The sequence below is a fragment of the Lynx canadensis genome, chromosome D4 (assembly GCF_007474595.2).
Source record: "Lynx canadensis isolate LIC74 chromosome D4, mLynCan4.pri.v2, whole genome shotgun sequence".
In the NCBI taxonomy this organism is placed as follows: domain Eukaryota; kingdom Metazoa; phylum Chordata; class Mammalia; order Carnivora; family Felidae; genus Lynx; species Lynx canadensis.
In genome coordinates, this window is record NC_044315.2 from 12971234 (window position 1) to 12984317 (window position 13084).

Genomic DNA, 13084 nt, shown 5'->3' on the forward strand with positions numbered 1-13084 from the left:
GAGAAAGGATTTAGTGAGCGTTCTGGGTTCTGCTTAGCTTTGAGCCAGCGCCTTAAAGGAATTGGCCTGCATTTCTGTTTGACCACAAGGGGGCGATGTTCACCTAACCGAAGACGGTGAGGGTTCCACCAGCATTTAGGTGCCTGTTCTGTTTTATATGGGTAATAAGGCGATGCAAATGAAAACAGCAGATTGGAGGATTTAGAAACAAGAGAGTCAGATGCCCTTGTTAAGGTGATATCTGGAGGAGGGAGAGCTTACTTTACCAAGTAATGTGTCTGAAAGCCTGCAAGACTGATTGCATCTGTCCTCATCGCCCCCTCCCCCACCAGCACCGAGGCCTGGAAAGCAGAGAAATTAAGGGAAATTAGTTTCACAATTTCTACTAGGAAGAATGGAAACCTTTTGGGGAAGAAGAAATAGGTTTCATATAATTTGTAGAATCGGGTGCAATTTCGGCCTCTTGCGACATATGTGTGCTGGGTGAACTTTGAGGGGGCTGGTAACATTGGGGCATGTCTGAGGTGCTGTGCCGATGGCCGTGGCCACCTGTGACCTCAGATGTCACAGATGCAGAGAACACCCAGCGTATGACCCAGCAGTGGAAATAGCGCTGGGCTAGCACGGTGGCCCTAGCTCTGCCTCTCTGTGAACTTGAGGAGATCACTTCCTTCCTCTGTTCCTCAGTTTACACTCTGAAAACAGGCACTTGGGACAGAGTTACTTCTAAGGTCCCGTCTATTTCTAGAGGTCCGATTGTCTGACCACTGCCTGGCAGGCCGCTCTTTTTTTTCTATGCTGCTAGGTCACCGCGCAAAGATTCTTGTCCAGAACTCGCACCGTTGATGGGGTTTCCACTAATCGCCCCTGAAATCTGGTTAGTGGAACTGGGAGCCCAGAGACAGGCATGGTGCTGTGCTCATCCCATCCACCTCCTCTGGAAAAAGCAGAGAACGTGAACGGCACCTCATATACCACAGGTAATGTCCAAAAACCTTCTGGAGGAGTCTTCCTATGCTTGGATGCTTTTCAAATAGGAATTCAAGAATGATACTGGAATAATGCCCCTTTGGTCTGTTGTTTCTATTAGTCTCTCCTCCCTTTTTTGGTATTTACTTTGGCAATTGGTAATGCCTGCACACTTATGTCCCATTTCATGCCTTACCAGCACGCGGCAAGCTGTGTGACTCAAATACTTTGATCCACAGAGTGAAACAGAGAAGCTTGGCTTCATTGGTAGGTACCATCTGACAACTTGAAAACGTTGTCTCTTTTTCTCAAGCCATGAGCCGCTACTCTGAAATTTTCATCCATGCCCTCCTAAAGGTGACTTTTAATTAAAAGAATAGTTTAAATGCATGTATTAGATCGGCTCTTGTAAATAAAATCTTTTTCAGAAGTCAGCTCATGACGTTCACCATCAGATTTCAGCTGTTTGGGAAACACATTACGTGGAAACTTATAACAAGCCTTCAAAACGGGCTTGTTTCCTTCTAATGTACGTCGGGTATCAAATGGTTGCTGGTTGTCAGGTTTACCAAGGAAGAGGGGAGAAAAGACTACTCTGGCAAAAGTTCATGGACAAAGAGGACAGTCCCACAATAGTTGGCATGGTTATAGACCGAGCAACCCTTTATTTTATTTCTTTAAGTCTTATTTATTTAAGTAGTCTCTATACTGAGTGTGGGGCTCGAACTCACAACCCTGAGATCAAGAGTCGCACCAACTCAGCCAGCCAGGTGCCCCTAGAGCAGGCAGCCTTGAAAAAAAAAAATGCTTTTGGAAATCTGCATGAATTTGGCTGATGGGATTATGAAAATGTCCTTGCTTTACCTAACGAGGGTCTGAAATACTTTTCTCCCACCTCTCCATTCTGCAAAGCCCTGTCTTAATTCCCATGTGAATGAATTTTAAGCTATCATAATTTCATTTTTTTTGTTTTTTATTTATTTATTTATTTATTTTTTTATATATATGAAATTTATTGACAAATTGGTTTCCATACAACACCCAGTGCTCATCCCAAAAGGTGCCCTCCTCAATACCCATCACCAAGCTATCATAATTTCACAACTACTTCTATATAATACTCAGATATCACCACCCCCCCCCCCCCGCCCCTTGGTGGGGAATGAGAATCCAGGTAATCTGAAGTCTTAGGACATGTAAGTTAAGAAGGAAAAACTAGTACTTGAAAACATACAGAGGCACAAATTGAGCAGACAGTTAGCTTCTAAAAATGGCAAGTTAGATTTCACGGAAAAGCAGACAGACTCGGGCCACTCTGGTATAATGTAGCATTGGTGAGTCCCATGGATTTATGCAGGAAAACAGGGGACTGGGTTGGCCTTTATCATTTCAAATTTCTGATTGTTGCTGAATAACAAACCGTTGACCTCAATGCTCCCCTGGTATAAATAATGTGAGATTTTTGAAACTAGCTTGGGAGCATTTCTCCGAATTCAGTTCTGTTGATGTCAAAGGAGAATTCGACTTGGAGAGACCACACCGATAAACGTAGGACCACCTGATTATTCTTAAACGCACTCCCTGGGTCCGTAAGAGCTCTTTGCATTTTATCTCATAGACATAGCATCAAACACTGTGTTTACGGTTCAGAATAGCATTTTTTATCAGGGCTTAGCACTTACTGGTTCACGTTTTTTTCTTTTTGTCACAGATCATATCAATTAACATGTAATATAAAGTCTTCTAATCTCAAAGCACAAAGCGCATGCTAACTATCAAGTTCTTTTATTTTGAAAATTGCTTCCACTGCCCAAGGTTTTCTTAGCATTTTAAAGCCTGTCTCCTTTCCCACATAAAAGGATGAATTGTTCCTATAAGCCAGTTCAGAACTATCCTGGACCATTTGTAATCATTTTTTTCCACTTAATAAATCAGTACCTAAATGAATCTTTATGTATTTTTGCTCCAAAATTTGGATCACATTTAAAAGAAAAATAAAGCTGCTCCTAATACTCCTTCCTCCCAAACCCTAACCATCATGGTCTTTCTTGTTAGTTTCTATTACTTTTGGAGTCCATCTTTAGCTGAGATGTTTTAAAAAACCCTTCCCTTAAATATGCATGCCTTCTAATGCAAGTGACAGGGGCAAATGTAGGCAGCTAATGAGATTTCAGAAGGGAGAAAATGATATCGTAAAGCGGAGTCCTACAAAGAAGAGAACCTAATAGGAGGGGTTTTGATCATTTATACTCAGTATAATCTAACTGCAAAAATCCCTTTGGGAATCAGTCAAGATATCAAAAAACTAGGAGTTGGAGGTGAATCAGTGACTTTATTTGAAGGCTTAAATTGGCCGATGGCTGGGATTGAGGGACAAAGGCATAGCTGTCGCCCCAGAAAGACTCACAATTCCTGCAGCGACACAGATTAGCTCAAGGTGAGGGGGACGATGTCTTATTTATTATTAAAAAACCCTCAGGACATTTTATTGAATGTGAGCAACATATATCTTGGCAAAGAATATGTGTTAAATGTGTACATTGAATCTTTTGAGACACTTCCCCCTCTTTAGTTGCCAGGCAGTTTTAAGCCAGGATAAATTACACAAAATTGGAAGACTTGAGGGTAAGAGAAATGGCTCTGTTGAGGGCGGGTGTGATTACGGCTCCCAATGCATCAGATCAAGGAAAGATGTGATCTTGGTAGAATGGTGGTTGCGTTGGATGTACAGATTGCACAGCGACTGTTCTCTTGCTTTGAAAGAACAACAGGCTTCACTCACTCACAACAGATGAAGTATCCTTCAGTAAAGTCATGTGGAGATGAGAGGAAAGCTTCCAAGAGCCAACAGAAGGGGTTTTTGGTTTTTGTTTTGTTTTGTTTTTTGTCCCCTTTACTCATTACTAGCAAAGGTCCAGCTGGTTAATAGGTACATTCTAAGCAGCCCCAGGACCTTTACTTGGCTTTCAAGGGAAAAATTAAAAAGTGGCTACTTTTCCTAAGGGAAGTTCTAGACAGTGACTCCATATTTTTTTACCTTACTTTGTAGCTTTCTCTGACTATGTCCTTTGGGCTTTGGTGAAGAATTGCTACAAACTAGTGGGTGGCTGTGCGTGTGTGTGTGTGTGTGTGTGTGTGTGTGTGTGTGTTGGGGGTGGGAAAAGCGCCCCCATCTAGTCCATCCTTCGGAGTTGAAACATTAGTTTCAACTGGGAACGGCTGTCAAGGATTCAGAATTAAAGTTATCTCTGGGAGAGCTTATACGGAGCAAAAGAACACGCACTTGGCTAAGATCAAACACAGCTTTACCTGTACCTCACTCTTCTTACCTACAAATGGGAATCATACTATATAATAATAAAATAATAATTCACTTCATTGAATTGTCACGAAGATGAAGAGAGCTGAAGCATATAGGAAGCATAGATTAGTGCCATCCTTCTGGTCATCACTAAAGGTTTGGTATATTCTTGTTCATCGAAGGACCTGAGTTCGAATTCTACCTCTTTCCTAACCACGTACTACAGTTCTCACCTCCTTACATTTCAGCCTCTATCTCTGTAATATGGGAATCATTCTGCTTCATCCAAACCTACTGCCTTTTTCTTTTCTTTTTTTTAACCTCCCCTCAAGTTAGATGGTCAACGTGAAAAAATATGCTGGAAAAAATAAAGCATTAGAAGAACGGAATGCACGTATGCATTTTAGTTTCTGATTCTCTGAGACTTTTTGAGCTATGTTTCCTGAGCTCCGTATAGTGTTAGGAGTGACAGTGATGCATCGCATCAGGAGCTGGTATGTGCAGATACCTCCTACGGTTGGTCACACAACATGGAAACCAGCTCCCCGAACAGTGAGGGGCGCAGGGAAGAAAACAGGCAATGGCATAAATCCACACAGCATGGGGCAAAGCCTAGCGTTCCGCTATCTAAAAACATTATGTCCAAAGAAAGCATCTAAAACCACGGAGACTGGAGGTAAAACCACAGCTGCATTGTAAGCAAAGATGTCATAGTTAAAAGGCAACACACACAACAGTGTCCTGAAATGAGGCGTCTCGCAGGGACAGGAGCGCTCTGGCAGCGCATGCAAAACACAGGCGCTTTCTAATCACAGGAAGCAGTCAAGACAGGGCCTCCGACCTGCAGTCGAGAGGGTTCTTACCTTTTTGACATCCCTGACCAAGTGGTACAATGTATTTGAGGGCCCATGTCTCTGAAAACAATAAAGAAGAATCAGATGGTTTTGCTAGTCAGGGGCTCTTATTGGCAAGGCAAGAAGGATCTGGAAGGAAGGGATCTGGTGGAGGAGGGGGTCGTTCTTCATGATGAGCCTTGTTCTAGTTGCTCAGTTGTACCTGGCTCTTCCAAACACACACACTGGCAGAATTTGGGATTGTGGTTCCTCAAGAAAGAGCATTTGACTTCTAGGTTCAGTCTTTGTAAAGGAGGTTGTCAACCGTTTTGTTGTTGTTATGATAAGAACATTAAAGCCTAATCTCATAGCAACTTTCAATTATACAATACAGTGTTGTTAACTATAGTCACCATGCTATACATATGACCCCTGGAATTTATTTGTCCTATAACTGAAAGTTAATACCCTTTAGCTAACATCTCCCATTTTCCCCACCCCTCAGCCCCAAATATTTTGAGGATCCTCTACACTGTGTTTAAATATCTGGCTCCCTTTTCAAATATTAATTGACCACATGTGCATGTATCTATTGCTGGGCTTTTAACTCTGTTCTGTTGGTCTATGTGTCTGTTTTAATGACAATACTATACTGTCTTGATTCCTATAGCTTCGTGAAATAGTTTGAAACCAGGAAATGTGATGCCTCTACTTTGTTCTTCTCTCTCAAGATTGCTTTGGCTATTCAGGGTCCTTTGTAGTTCCATGTGAATTTTAAGACAGTTTCTTCTATTTCTATGAAAAAATGCCACTGGAATTTTGAAAGGGATTGCACTGAACTTATAAAAGGCTTTGGGTGGTATGGACATTTTAACATTAACACTTCTAATCCATGGCTATGGGATATCTTTCCATTTACTTGTGTCGTCTTCAATTTCTTTAATCAGTGTCTTACAATTTTTACTTGATAGATCTTTTACTTCTTGGTTAAATTTATCCCGAAGTATTTTACAGTTTTTGATGATATTGTGAAGTAAATGGGATTGTTTTATTCTATTTTCATAGAGTTCTGTGTTAGTGTATAGACATGCAACTGATTTTTGTATATTGATTTTGTGTCATGAAACTCTATTGGATTCATTTATTATTTCTAACAGTTGTGTGTGTGTGTGTGTGTGTGTGTGTGTGTATGTGTGTGTGTGTGTGTGTGTGTGAAGTCTTTAGGAATTTCTATATATAAGATCACGTTATCAGCAAAGACAGTTTTACTTCTTCCTTTCCAAATTGGATTCCTTTTTCCCCCTCCCTCTGTTCTTTCTTCTCCTTTCTTCCCTCCCTCCCTCCCTCCCTCCCTCCCTCCCTTCCTTCCTTCCTTTTTTCCTTCCTTCCTTCCTTCCTTCCTTCCTTCCTTCCTTCCTTCCTTCCTTCCTTCCTCCTTCCTTCCTTTGTCTGACTGCTTTGGCTAGGACTTCCAATACCATGTTTAATAAGAGTGGAGAGAGTGGGCACTATTAACTTATTCCTGATCTCTGAGAGAAAACCTTCAACCTTTTTACCATTGAGTATGATATTAGTTGTGAATTTATCACAAGTGGCCTTTGTTATATTGAAGTGTGTTCCTTCTATATCCAGTTTATTGAGAGATTTTACCATGAAAGGATGTTGAACATTGCAAATGCTTTTTCTGCACCTATTGAGATGATTTGATTTTTATCTTTCATTCTATTAATGTGGTATGCCTTTATTGATCTGCATTTGTCGAACCATCCTTACATTTAGGAATGGAATCCCATTTGATCATGGTGTATGAACTTTTTAATGTGCTGTTGAATTTGGATTATTAGTATTTTGTTGAGAATTTTTCCATGTATATTCATTAGGGATATTGGCCTATAGTTTTCTTTTCTTGTAGTGTCCTTATCTGGCTTTGGTGTGAGGGTAATTAGTGCTGGCCTCCTAAAATAAGTTTGAAGGAATGCCTCCTCTTTAATGTTTTTGAAAAGTTGGAAAAGAATTGGGGTTAATTCTTTAAATGTTTTGTAGAATTCACCAAATTCCCCTGTGAAGCCACCTGCTCCTGGGCTTTTCTTTGTTGGGAGGTTTCTGATTACTAACTCAATCTCCTTACTTGTTATTGATTGGTCTGTTCAAATTTTTCTATTTCTTCATGATTCCGACTTGGTCGGTTGTACATTTCTAGGAATTTATCCACTTCTCCTATGGCTAATTATTGATCTTTATTATGGGGATGGAAGCTGGGGCCTCCTAGTCTTTCTTTTAATTCAGTCTGTTATTCTTACTGGAAGTTTTACTATGCAGAACTAAGAAAACTCTGCAGAGGACACAGAAACCTGGAGCCACTCTGCTAACCTGTTTTCTAGTTCCAGCATCAAGAATGAGATAGAGCCAGTGTGGCAGCATCTAACACCCACCACTGGCTGGAGAATAGGTCAATAAGTTCCATCTTATTAGTGCTGTGGGTGGTGGAACAGAGGAGCATTATGACCAATGAGGAGAAGAATAACCTCTGAGACAGAAGTGTTGGTTCACTACTGGCTTTCTTTTTAACTTAGGAGTTTTGTGGTCTTGGATAAACCAATTCCCTTCTTGGCCTCAGTTTTCTTATCTGTAAAATGGAGGAAAACAATGTCTACTCTTTTTAAAAAAAATTCCAAGTAAAAATTTATTGACCTTGATTAAGAATGCTTATATATTTAATACTGCTTCTGATTTATCATAGGAATTACCTCCCCAACATGTTAATCATAGATGGACTGAAAGAGTATTTGGGAAATGGAGCAATGTAGTTTATGTAAGGATATCACATTAGAAGTCTACTGGAGAGCCAAAGGAGTTTGTCCTGGTAGAATGTGAAATTAAAAGAACAAGTAGCAAAAACTATTGAGTAGGTCCAGAGCCTTTGGGAAGAAAGTTTTTCTTAACCTTCCTCATTTGTACTCTCCAGATACCTTGTTCTCCTCTTGAAGGTTCCAAAATCTACTCTTTAAACTTCATTGGGTTTTAATGAGTCTCAGCTCAGAGCCAATGTACTTAACTCACTGAATAGTATAAAAAACTTCATAAATAGTAGTTTTTCTTTATGGTTACTCCTTGGTATCCCTAGTAAACGAATTGGCAAATTATTACATGATACAAAAAATATTTTGGGGCAACTCCAAATAAGGAGTATTTTACATTTTATTCCATTTTGGTGGCAAGGGGATGAATGATGGTAGCTCTGAGAATAACAAGATGATGCAGGATAGTTAATCGGTCTCCTTTTGATGCGTTGAGTTAAATCAATTCTCCTCTGCTTGCCTCAAATGCCCTCTGGGCTTATAGTATAAACTGTGTTCTAATTCCCAGAGTCTTGTGGTTTTGTGTAAGAATCTGAGAATGTTAGCTTTCCACTGACAACTGAGCAGTTAAAACAAGTGGGATCTTGGTGACTTGGCGTTGTCGTCTACAGGTCTAAGGGAGTATTTGTGGAAAATGATCCATGCATTTGGAGGGGAGGGGAGAGACTCACAGGCATGTGGGGGGGCAGGAGAAGGTAAAACAAAAAACACAGAGAAAATAAAAAGCGCCTTAGCTTGGTCCTACCGTATTGTACAATTCCTCTAGTCTGGAGATGGTGAGAAAACGGTGCATGCTTACTCCATTCTCTATGAGTAATTTCACAAAATCCACTCTGTCCAGAACTAGGGCATCCAACATGGCTTGCTCCAAAGACCCCACCTGCAAATCAAGTCACTGAGTTAGTCTGCCCCAGGGTCCAGGGATGCAGTTGCTTGGTGCTGTTCACCTGAACAGTTTAGAAATGGATGCCTTTGATATCTGGTAAACCTTCAGCACATCCAAGAACATGCTGGCAAGACTGTTCCCACCTCCACTTTTGGGACAGCCACAATCTCTCTTGTGTTTTGGGGTCTGTCTTTGCAAATAAAATTCAAGGTTTCTACTTCCAAAAGCTATTTCCTCCTTGACTCTCTTTTTTCTTCTGGATCCCAAGAAGGTACAAGGGTGTACAAGGTTTTCCTTTCCCAATTCTCTGACCAAACTTCTGCAACACTAGTGAAATGCCAAACTGGCTACTTTGCTGCCCTCATTTCCCTCTTTCTGAGGCTCTGAATTAGATCCTTGGCCACCTTGAAAAAAGGGACCCTAGCAAAGAGATCAAAAAGTAGGCTCAGGGCACCTGGGTGGCTCCGTCGGTTAAGCGTCCAACTTCGCCTCAGGGTCATGATCTCACGGTCTGTGAGTTTGAGCCCTGCGTTGGGCTCTGTGCTGACAGCTCAGAGCCTGGAGCCTGCTTCGGATTCTGTGTCTCCCTCTCTCTCTGCCCCTCCCCTGCTCACATTCTGCCTCTCTCTCTCTCTCTCTCTCTCTCTCTCTCTCTCAAAAATAAACATTAAAAAAAAGTAGGCTCTTCTGTCTTTTCATTGTTAGACTACCTTGACTCTGTCTCACCCATTTGAGTGCAGAGACCCTCAATTATATAGGTTCTTTGTTCTGTTTACTAGGGTTTTATTTAATTCCTTTCACAAAAATTTCCCAGTGTCCAGACTCCTTGACCAGTCTTTCCACACTAGCAATCCATTAGCAGCACTATAAATAAAGACAGGGGCTCAATCGGAGGCAGAAGCTCTCTGGGAGAAAGGAAGGGTTAAATAAGACCTGCCCATGAGGGCATTGCCCTTCAGTTATTCCGGGCACAGAGATCAAATTTCAGACTGCTGGCCGCCTCTTGGGGACACATGCATAAGCCGCCCAATAGCCAATTTTCCAAGTTTTTATTTTTGGTAGTGTCAATTGAGGGAAACACACCAAGAACAGTTATATAAAGCTTTGGTTGCCTCTGTGTGGTTGTTGGGGATGGGGAGGGCCTGTGCTCAGCCACCAGGACCAGATGGCACCTGCTAATTCTGCATCCCGAGGTGCGACTCAGCCATGTGCTAGCCTGGGGTGGCCACGACTCAGAAGCGGCGACCTCCAAGACAACCAGAAGCAAACTGCTAATTCCACTCCTTCCTTAATTTTAATTGATACCATTTTTTTCTTATACGGGTTTTTTTTTTTTTTTTTTTTAGACGTGTAAAAGAAATGGCATCGGTTGCAGCTGAAAAATTGCCATCAAAGGCCACTCAGAGATGGGAATGTCTGGAATGTTTGCAGTTGTGCTTTGTGGCGTCTTCAACCAGGTGGCAGTGTTTTCCTAAATATGAGAAAGGGGCTGAGGCTGAGGATGGCTGCAAGGGAACATTTCCATCCTAGAGAAGAGGCAGCAGTTTCTCAAGCCGCTCTCAGAGACTTCTTAAGCAAATACACTTGCCCACGCGAGTGGGCTTTCCAGGGGGTGATGACATATACTCTACCGGCCACTGCTGCCCATAAATAAAGATCTGGCTGCGAGCGATGTCCACTCTGTTCCAGGCTAGAGCTAAGCTCAGCTGGTCCGGGGCTGAGGCATTGGCTCCTGTGTGTAGACAAGTAGGGGAAAAGAGTGGGAGAGAGAAAACAATGATCAGTTATTATGCCGAGAAGACCTACTCCATTACTCTCTGGTCAGTCCCCCTCTTCTTGGGGAGTAGACTCAGCTGTACAGCAGGGGTTCCCCGACTCGGTACTGTGGGTATTTGGGGCAGGATAATTGTTTACTGTGGGGGGCCATTTTGTACATTGTAGACTATTTAGCAGCATCCCTGAATTCAATCCAGTGGATGCCAGTGACACCCCCAACCTCCACCGGAGTCACGACAATCCAAAGTGTCTCCAGATGCCACCAAATGCATCCAGGAGGAAGGAGACAAAATCAGCTCATTGAAGACTACTGCTCAAGTGTTGCTGTTCAAAGTATGGCCCATGGAGCCAAGCAGCAGCAGAAGCAGCATCACCCAGGGAACTTTTTAGAAATGCAGACCCTCTGGGGTGCCTGGGTGGCTCAGTGGGTTGGGCATCTGACGCTTGGTTTCGGCTCAGGTCATGATCTCAAAGTTCATGGGTTTGAGCCCCGTACCGGGCTTCGCCCTGCCAGCGCGGAACCTGCTTGGGATTCTCTCTCTCTCCTTCTCTCTCTGCCCCCTCCCCTGCTGATGCATGTGCTGGCTCCCTCTCAAAATAAATAAATAAATAAGTAAATAAATAAAATAAATTATATATATATATATATATATATATATATATATATATGCAGACCCTCAGGCCCTACCCTAGATCAGAATCTATATTTTAACAAGATCTCAGATGATTCATGCACACATTAAAGTTTGAGAAGTGTTGCCCTGCAACACATTTTCTTTCTACTGGCCAGTCTTTGGTGCAACGCATCATTCAAATTGTAAGTCTCATGGTAACAGTGTCCTCGTATCTTAGTGAGCCAGCTTTGCCACTCTACTGAAAAAGAGTTAAGAAGATCTTTTAAGAGAATAAAAAGAAATGACTTAGGTTTTCTTAGATTTGTGGGTAGAAGCCACCGGAATAGATTTTTAAGTTCTCCTTTCATTCTCCAGACTCGGTGGCTAGATCTGTGCTGTCCACCTGTGGCTGTTTAAATCTAAATTATTTAAAATTAAATAAACTTTAATGCTTCAGTCACACCAGCCACATGTCAAATGCTCCGTAGCCGTATGTGGCTGGTGGCCTATGAACTGGAGAGTGTTGATTCAGAACAATTCCATCATCACAGAATGTTCCATTGGAATAGCGCTGGTCCAGATCGACGCATCCTGTCAATACACGTAACCTGCCAAGCAGCTGGGTGTGAAGCTGAGAATGGTAGGCGGAGATAATGCTGGGCTACCATCAGGGGACCAACGTCTGCTATTTTGCAGTTATGTGACAGTGGACTTCTCTGTGCCACTGTTTTATCAACTTGTGAAATGGGGACCATAAGAATTATCCTGTTTACTGACTGGAATGTGATACTAAAATGAAACCATATAGTGAACGTGCACATGTAAACAGGGTTTTTGCAATTGACATCCTTAGTACCCTGAACAGGAGACGTCCCTAAATATTTGCCTGACTCCATGTTGCTAGAGGTCCCACCAGCAGGGGAGCACAGCACAGAGACAGCACTCTTAACATGGCTCAGATTTTTTGGACATCTAATATGTGCTAGGCAAAATATTAGGCACTTCCATGTATTATCATATACAATGTCCCCCCAAATCCTGAGAAATGGGTCTTATTATCTCCATTTGATAGACGAAGATACTGAGGTCCAGAGAGGTAAAAAAACCATGTAGCTACTAACAGAAGGTAAACAGAAGAAGCATTTATCATGCCAGAGGTGAGATTCAGCCCCAGTGAGTTTTTCCTTCATTCCATGTCTGCGGATTCTGATGTTTGTGAGGGAAGGAGGGACAGCAAATGCTAGTCCTGCCCATTTTCCTGGATTCTTCAGCACTGGAGTGCTGTAGATAGGGCTGCTGGTGATCAGACCGTATCGGTGATTCCCAAAGTCTATTGCACAGTAGAATCACCTGGGAAGCTTCTAAAACATCTGTACACCCAGAGTGCACCCCAAAACAATTACATCACATTGTTTGGGGTGGGGGCCAGGCTCTGATAGTTTTAAAGATCTCCAGGTGTTTTCAATGCGCTCCAGGGCTTGGGAACCACTGTGCTACATGTCTCTTCTGCTGCCTCCCTTTGCCTCTTTCCTCTTGGCTCTGAGATGTTGAAGTTAAGAATTAGGGGAGCAAAATGTTCTCTAGAGGAGCGCTTCTCTAATTTGAGCATGCAAAAGAATAAGCTGGAGGGCTTTTTAAAACAGATTCTTGGGCCCCACTTCTAGAGATTAAGATTTAGCAGATCTGGGGTGGAGCCTGAGTTTCTGCATTTCTAAAAAGCTCCCAGGTGGTGCTGGTGCTGATGATCTGAGACCTCCCTTTGAATAACAAAGGCCCCAGAGAGCTGTGCGCCACATTCTCTTCACAGGTCAAAGGGCATTTTTGATTCTGGTGCCCATGCATTGATG

The 13084-nt window shown here is 42.3% G+C and overlaps 1 protein-coding gene across 4 annotated transcripts in view; it reads right to left on the reverse strand.

Moving 5' to 3' along the window:
* TRPM3 (transient receptor potential cation channel subfamily M member 3) overlaps positions 1 to 13084 on the reverse strand; it is a 502889-nt gene that overhangs the window by 89887 nt on the left and 399918 nt on the right. For all 4 annotated transcript variants that reach the window (XM_030293212.1, XM_030293204.1, XM_032595678.1 and 1 more), the window contains 3 exons: positions 10479 to 10579; positions 8707 to 8841; positions 5134 to 5184 (listed from right to left, as the gene is read on the reverse strand). In XM_030293212.1, the coding sequence (XP_030149072.1) occupies positions 5134 to 5184; positions 8707 to 8841; positions 10479 to 10579 (287 nt within the window). The remainder of the gene's footprint in view (positions 1 to 5133; positions 5185 to 8706; positions 8842 to 10478; positions 10580 to 13084) is intronic.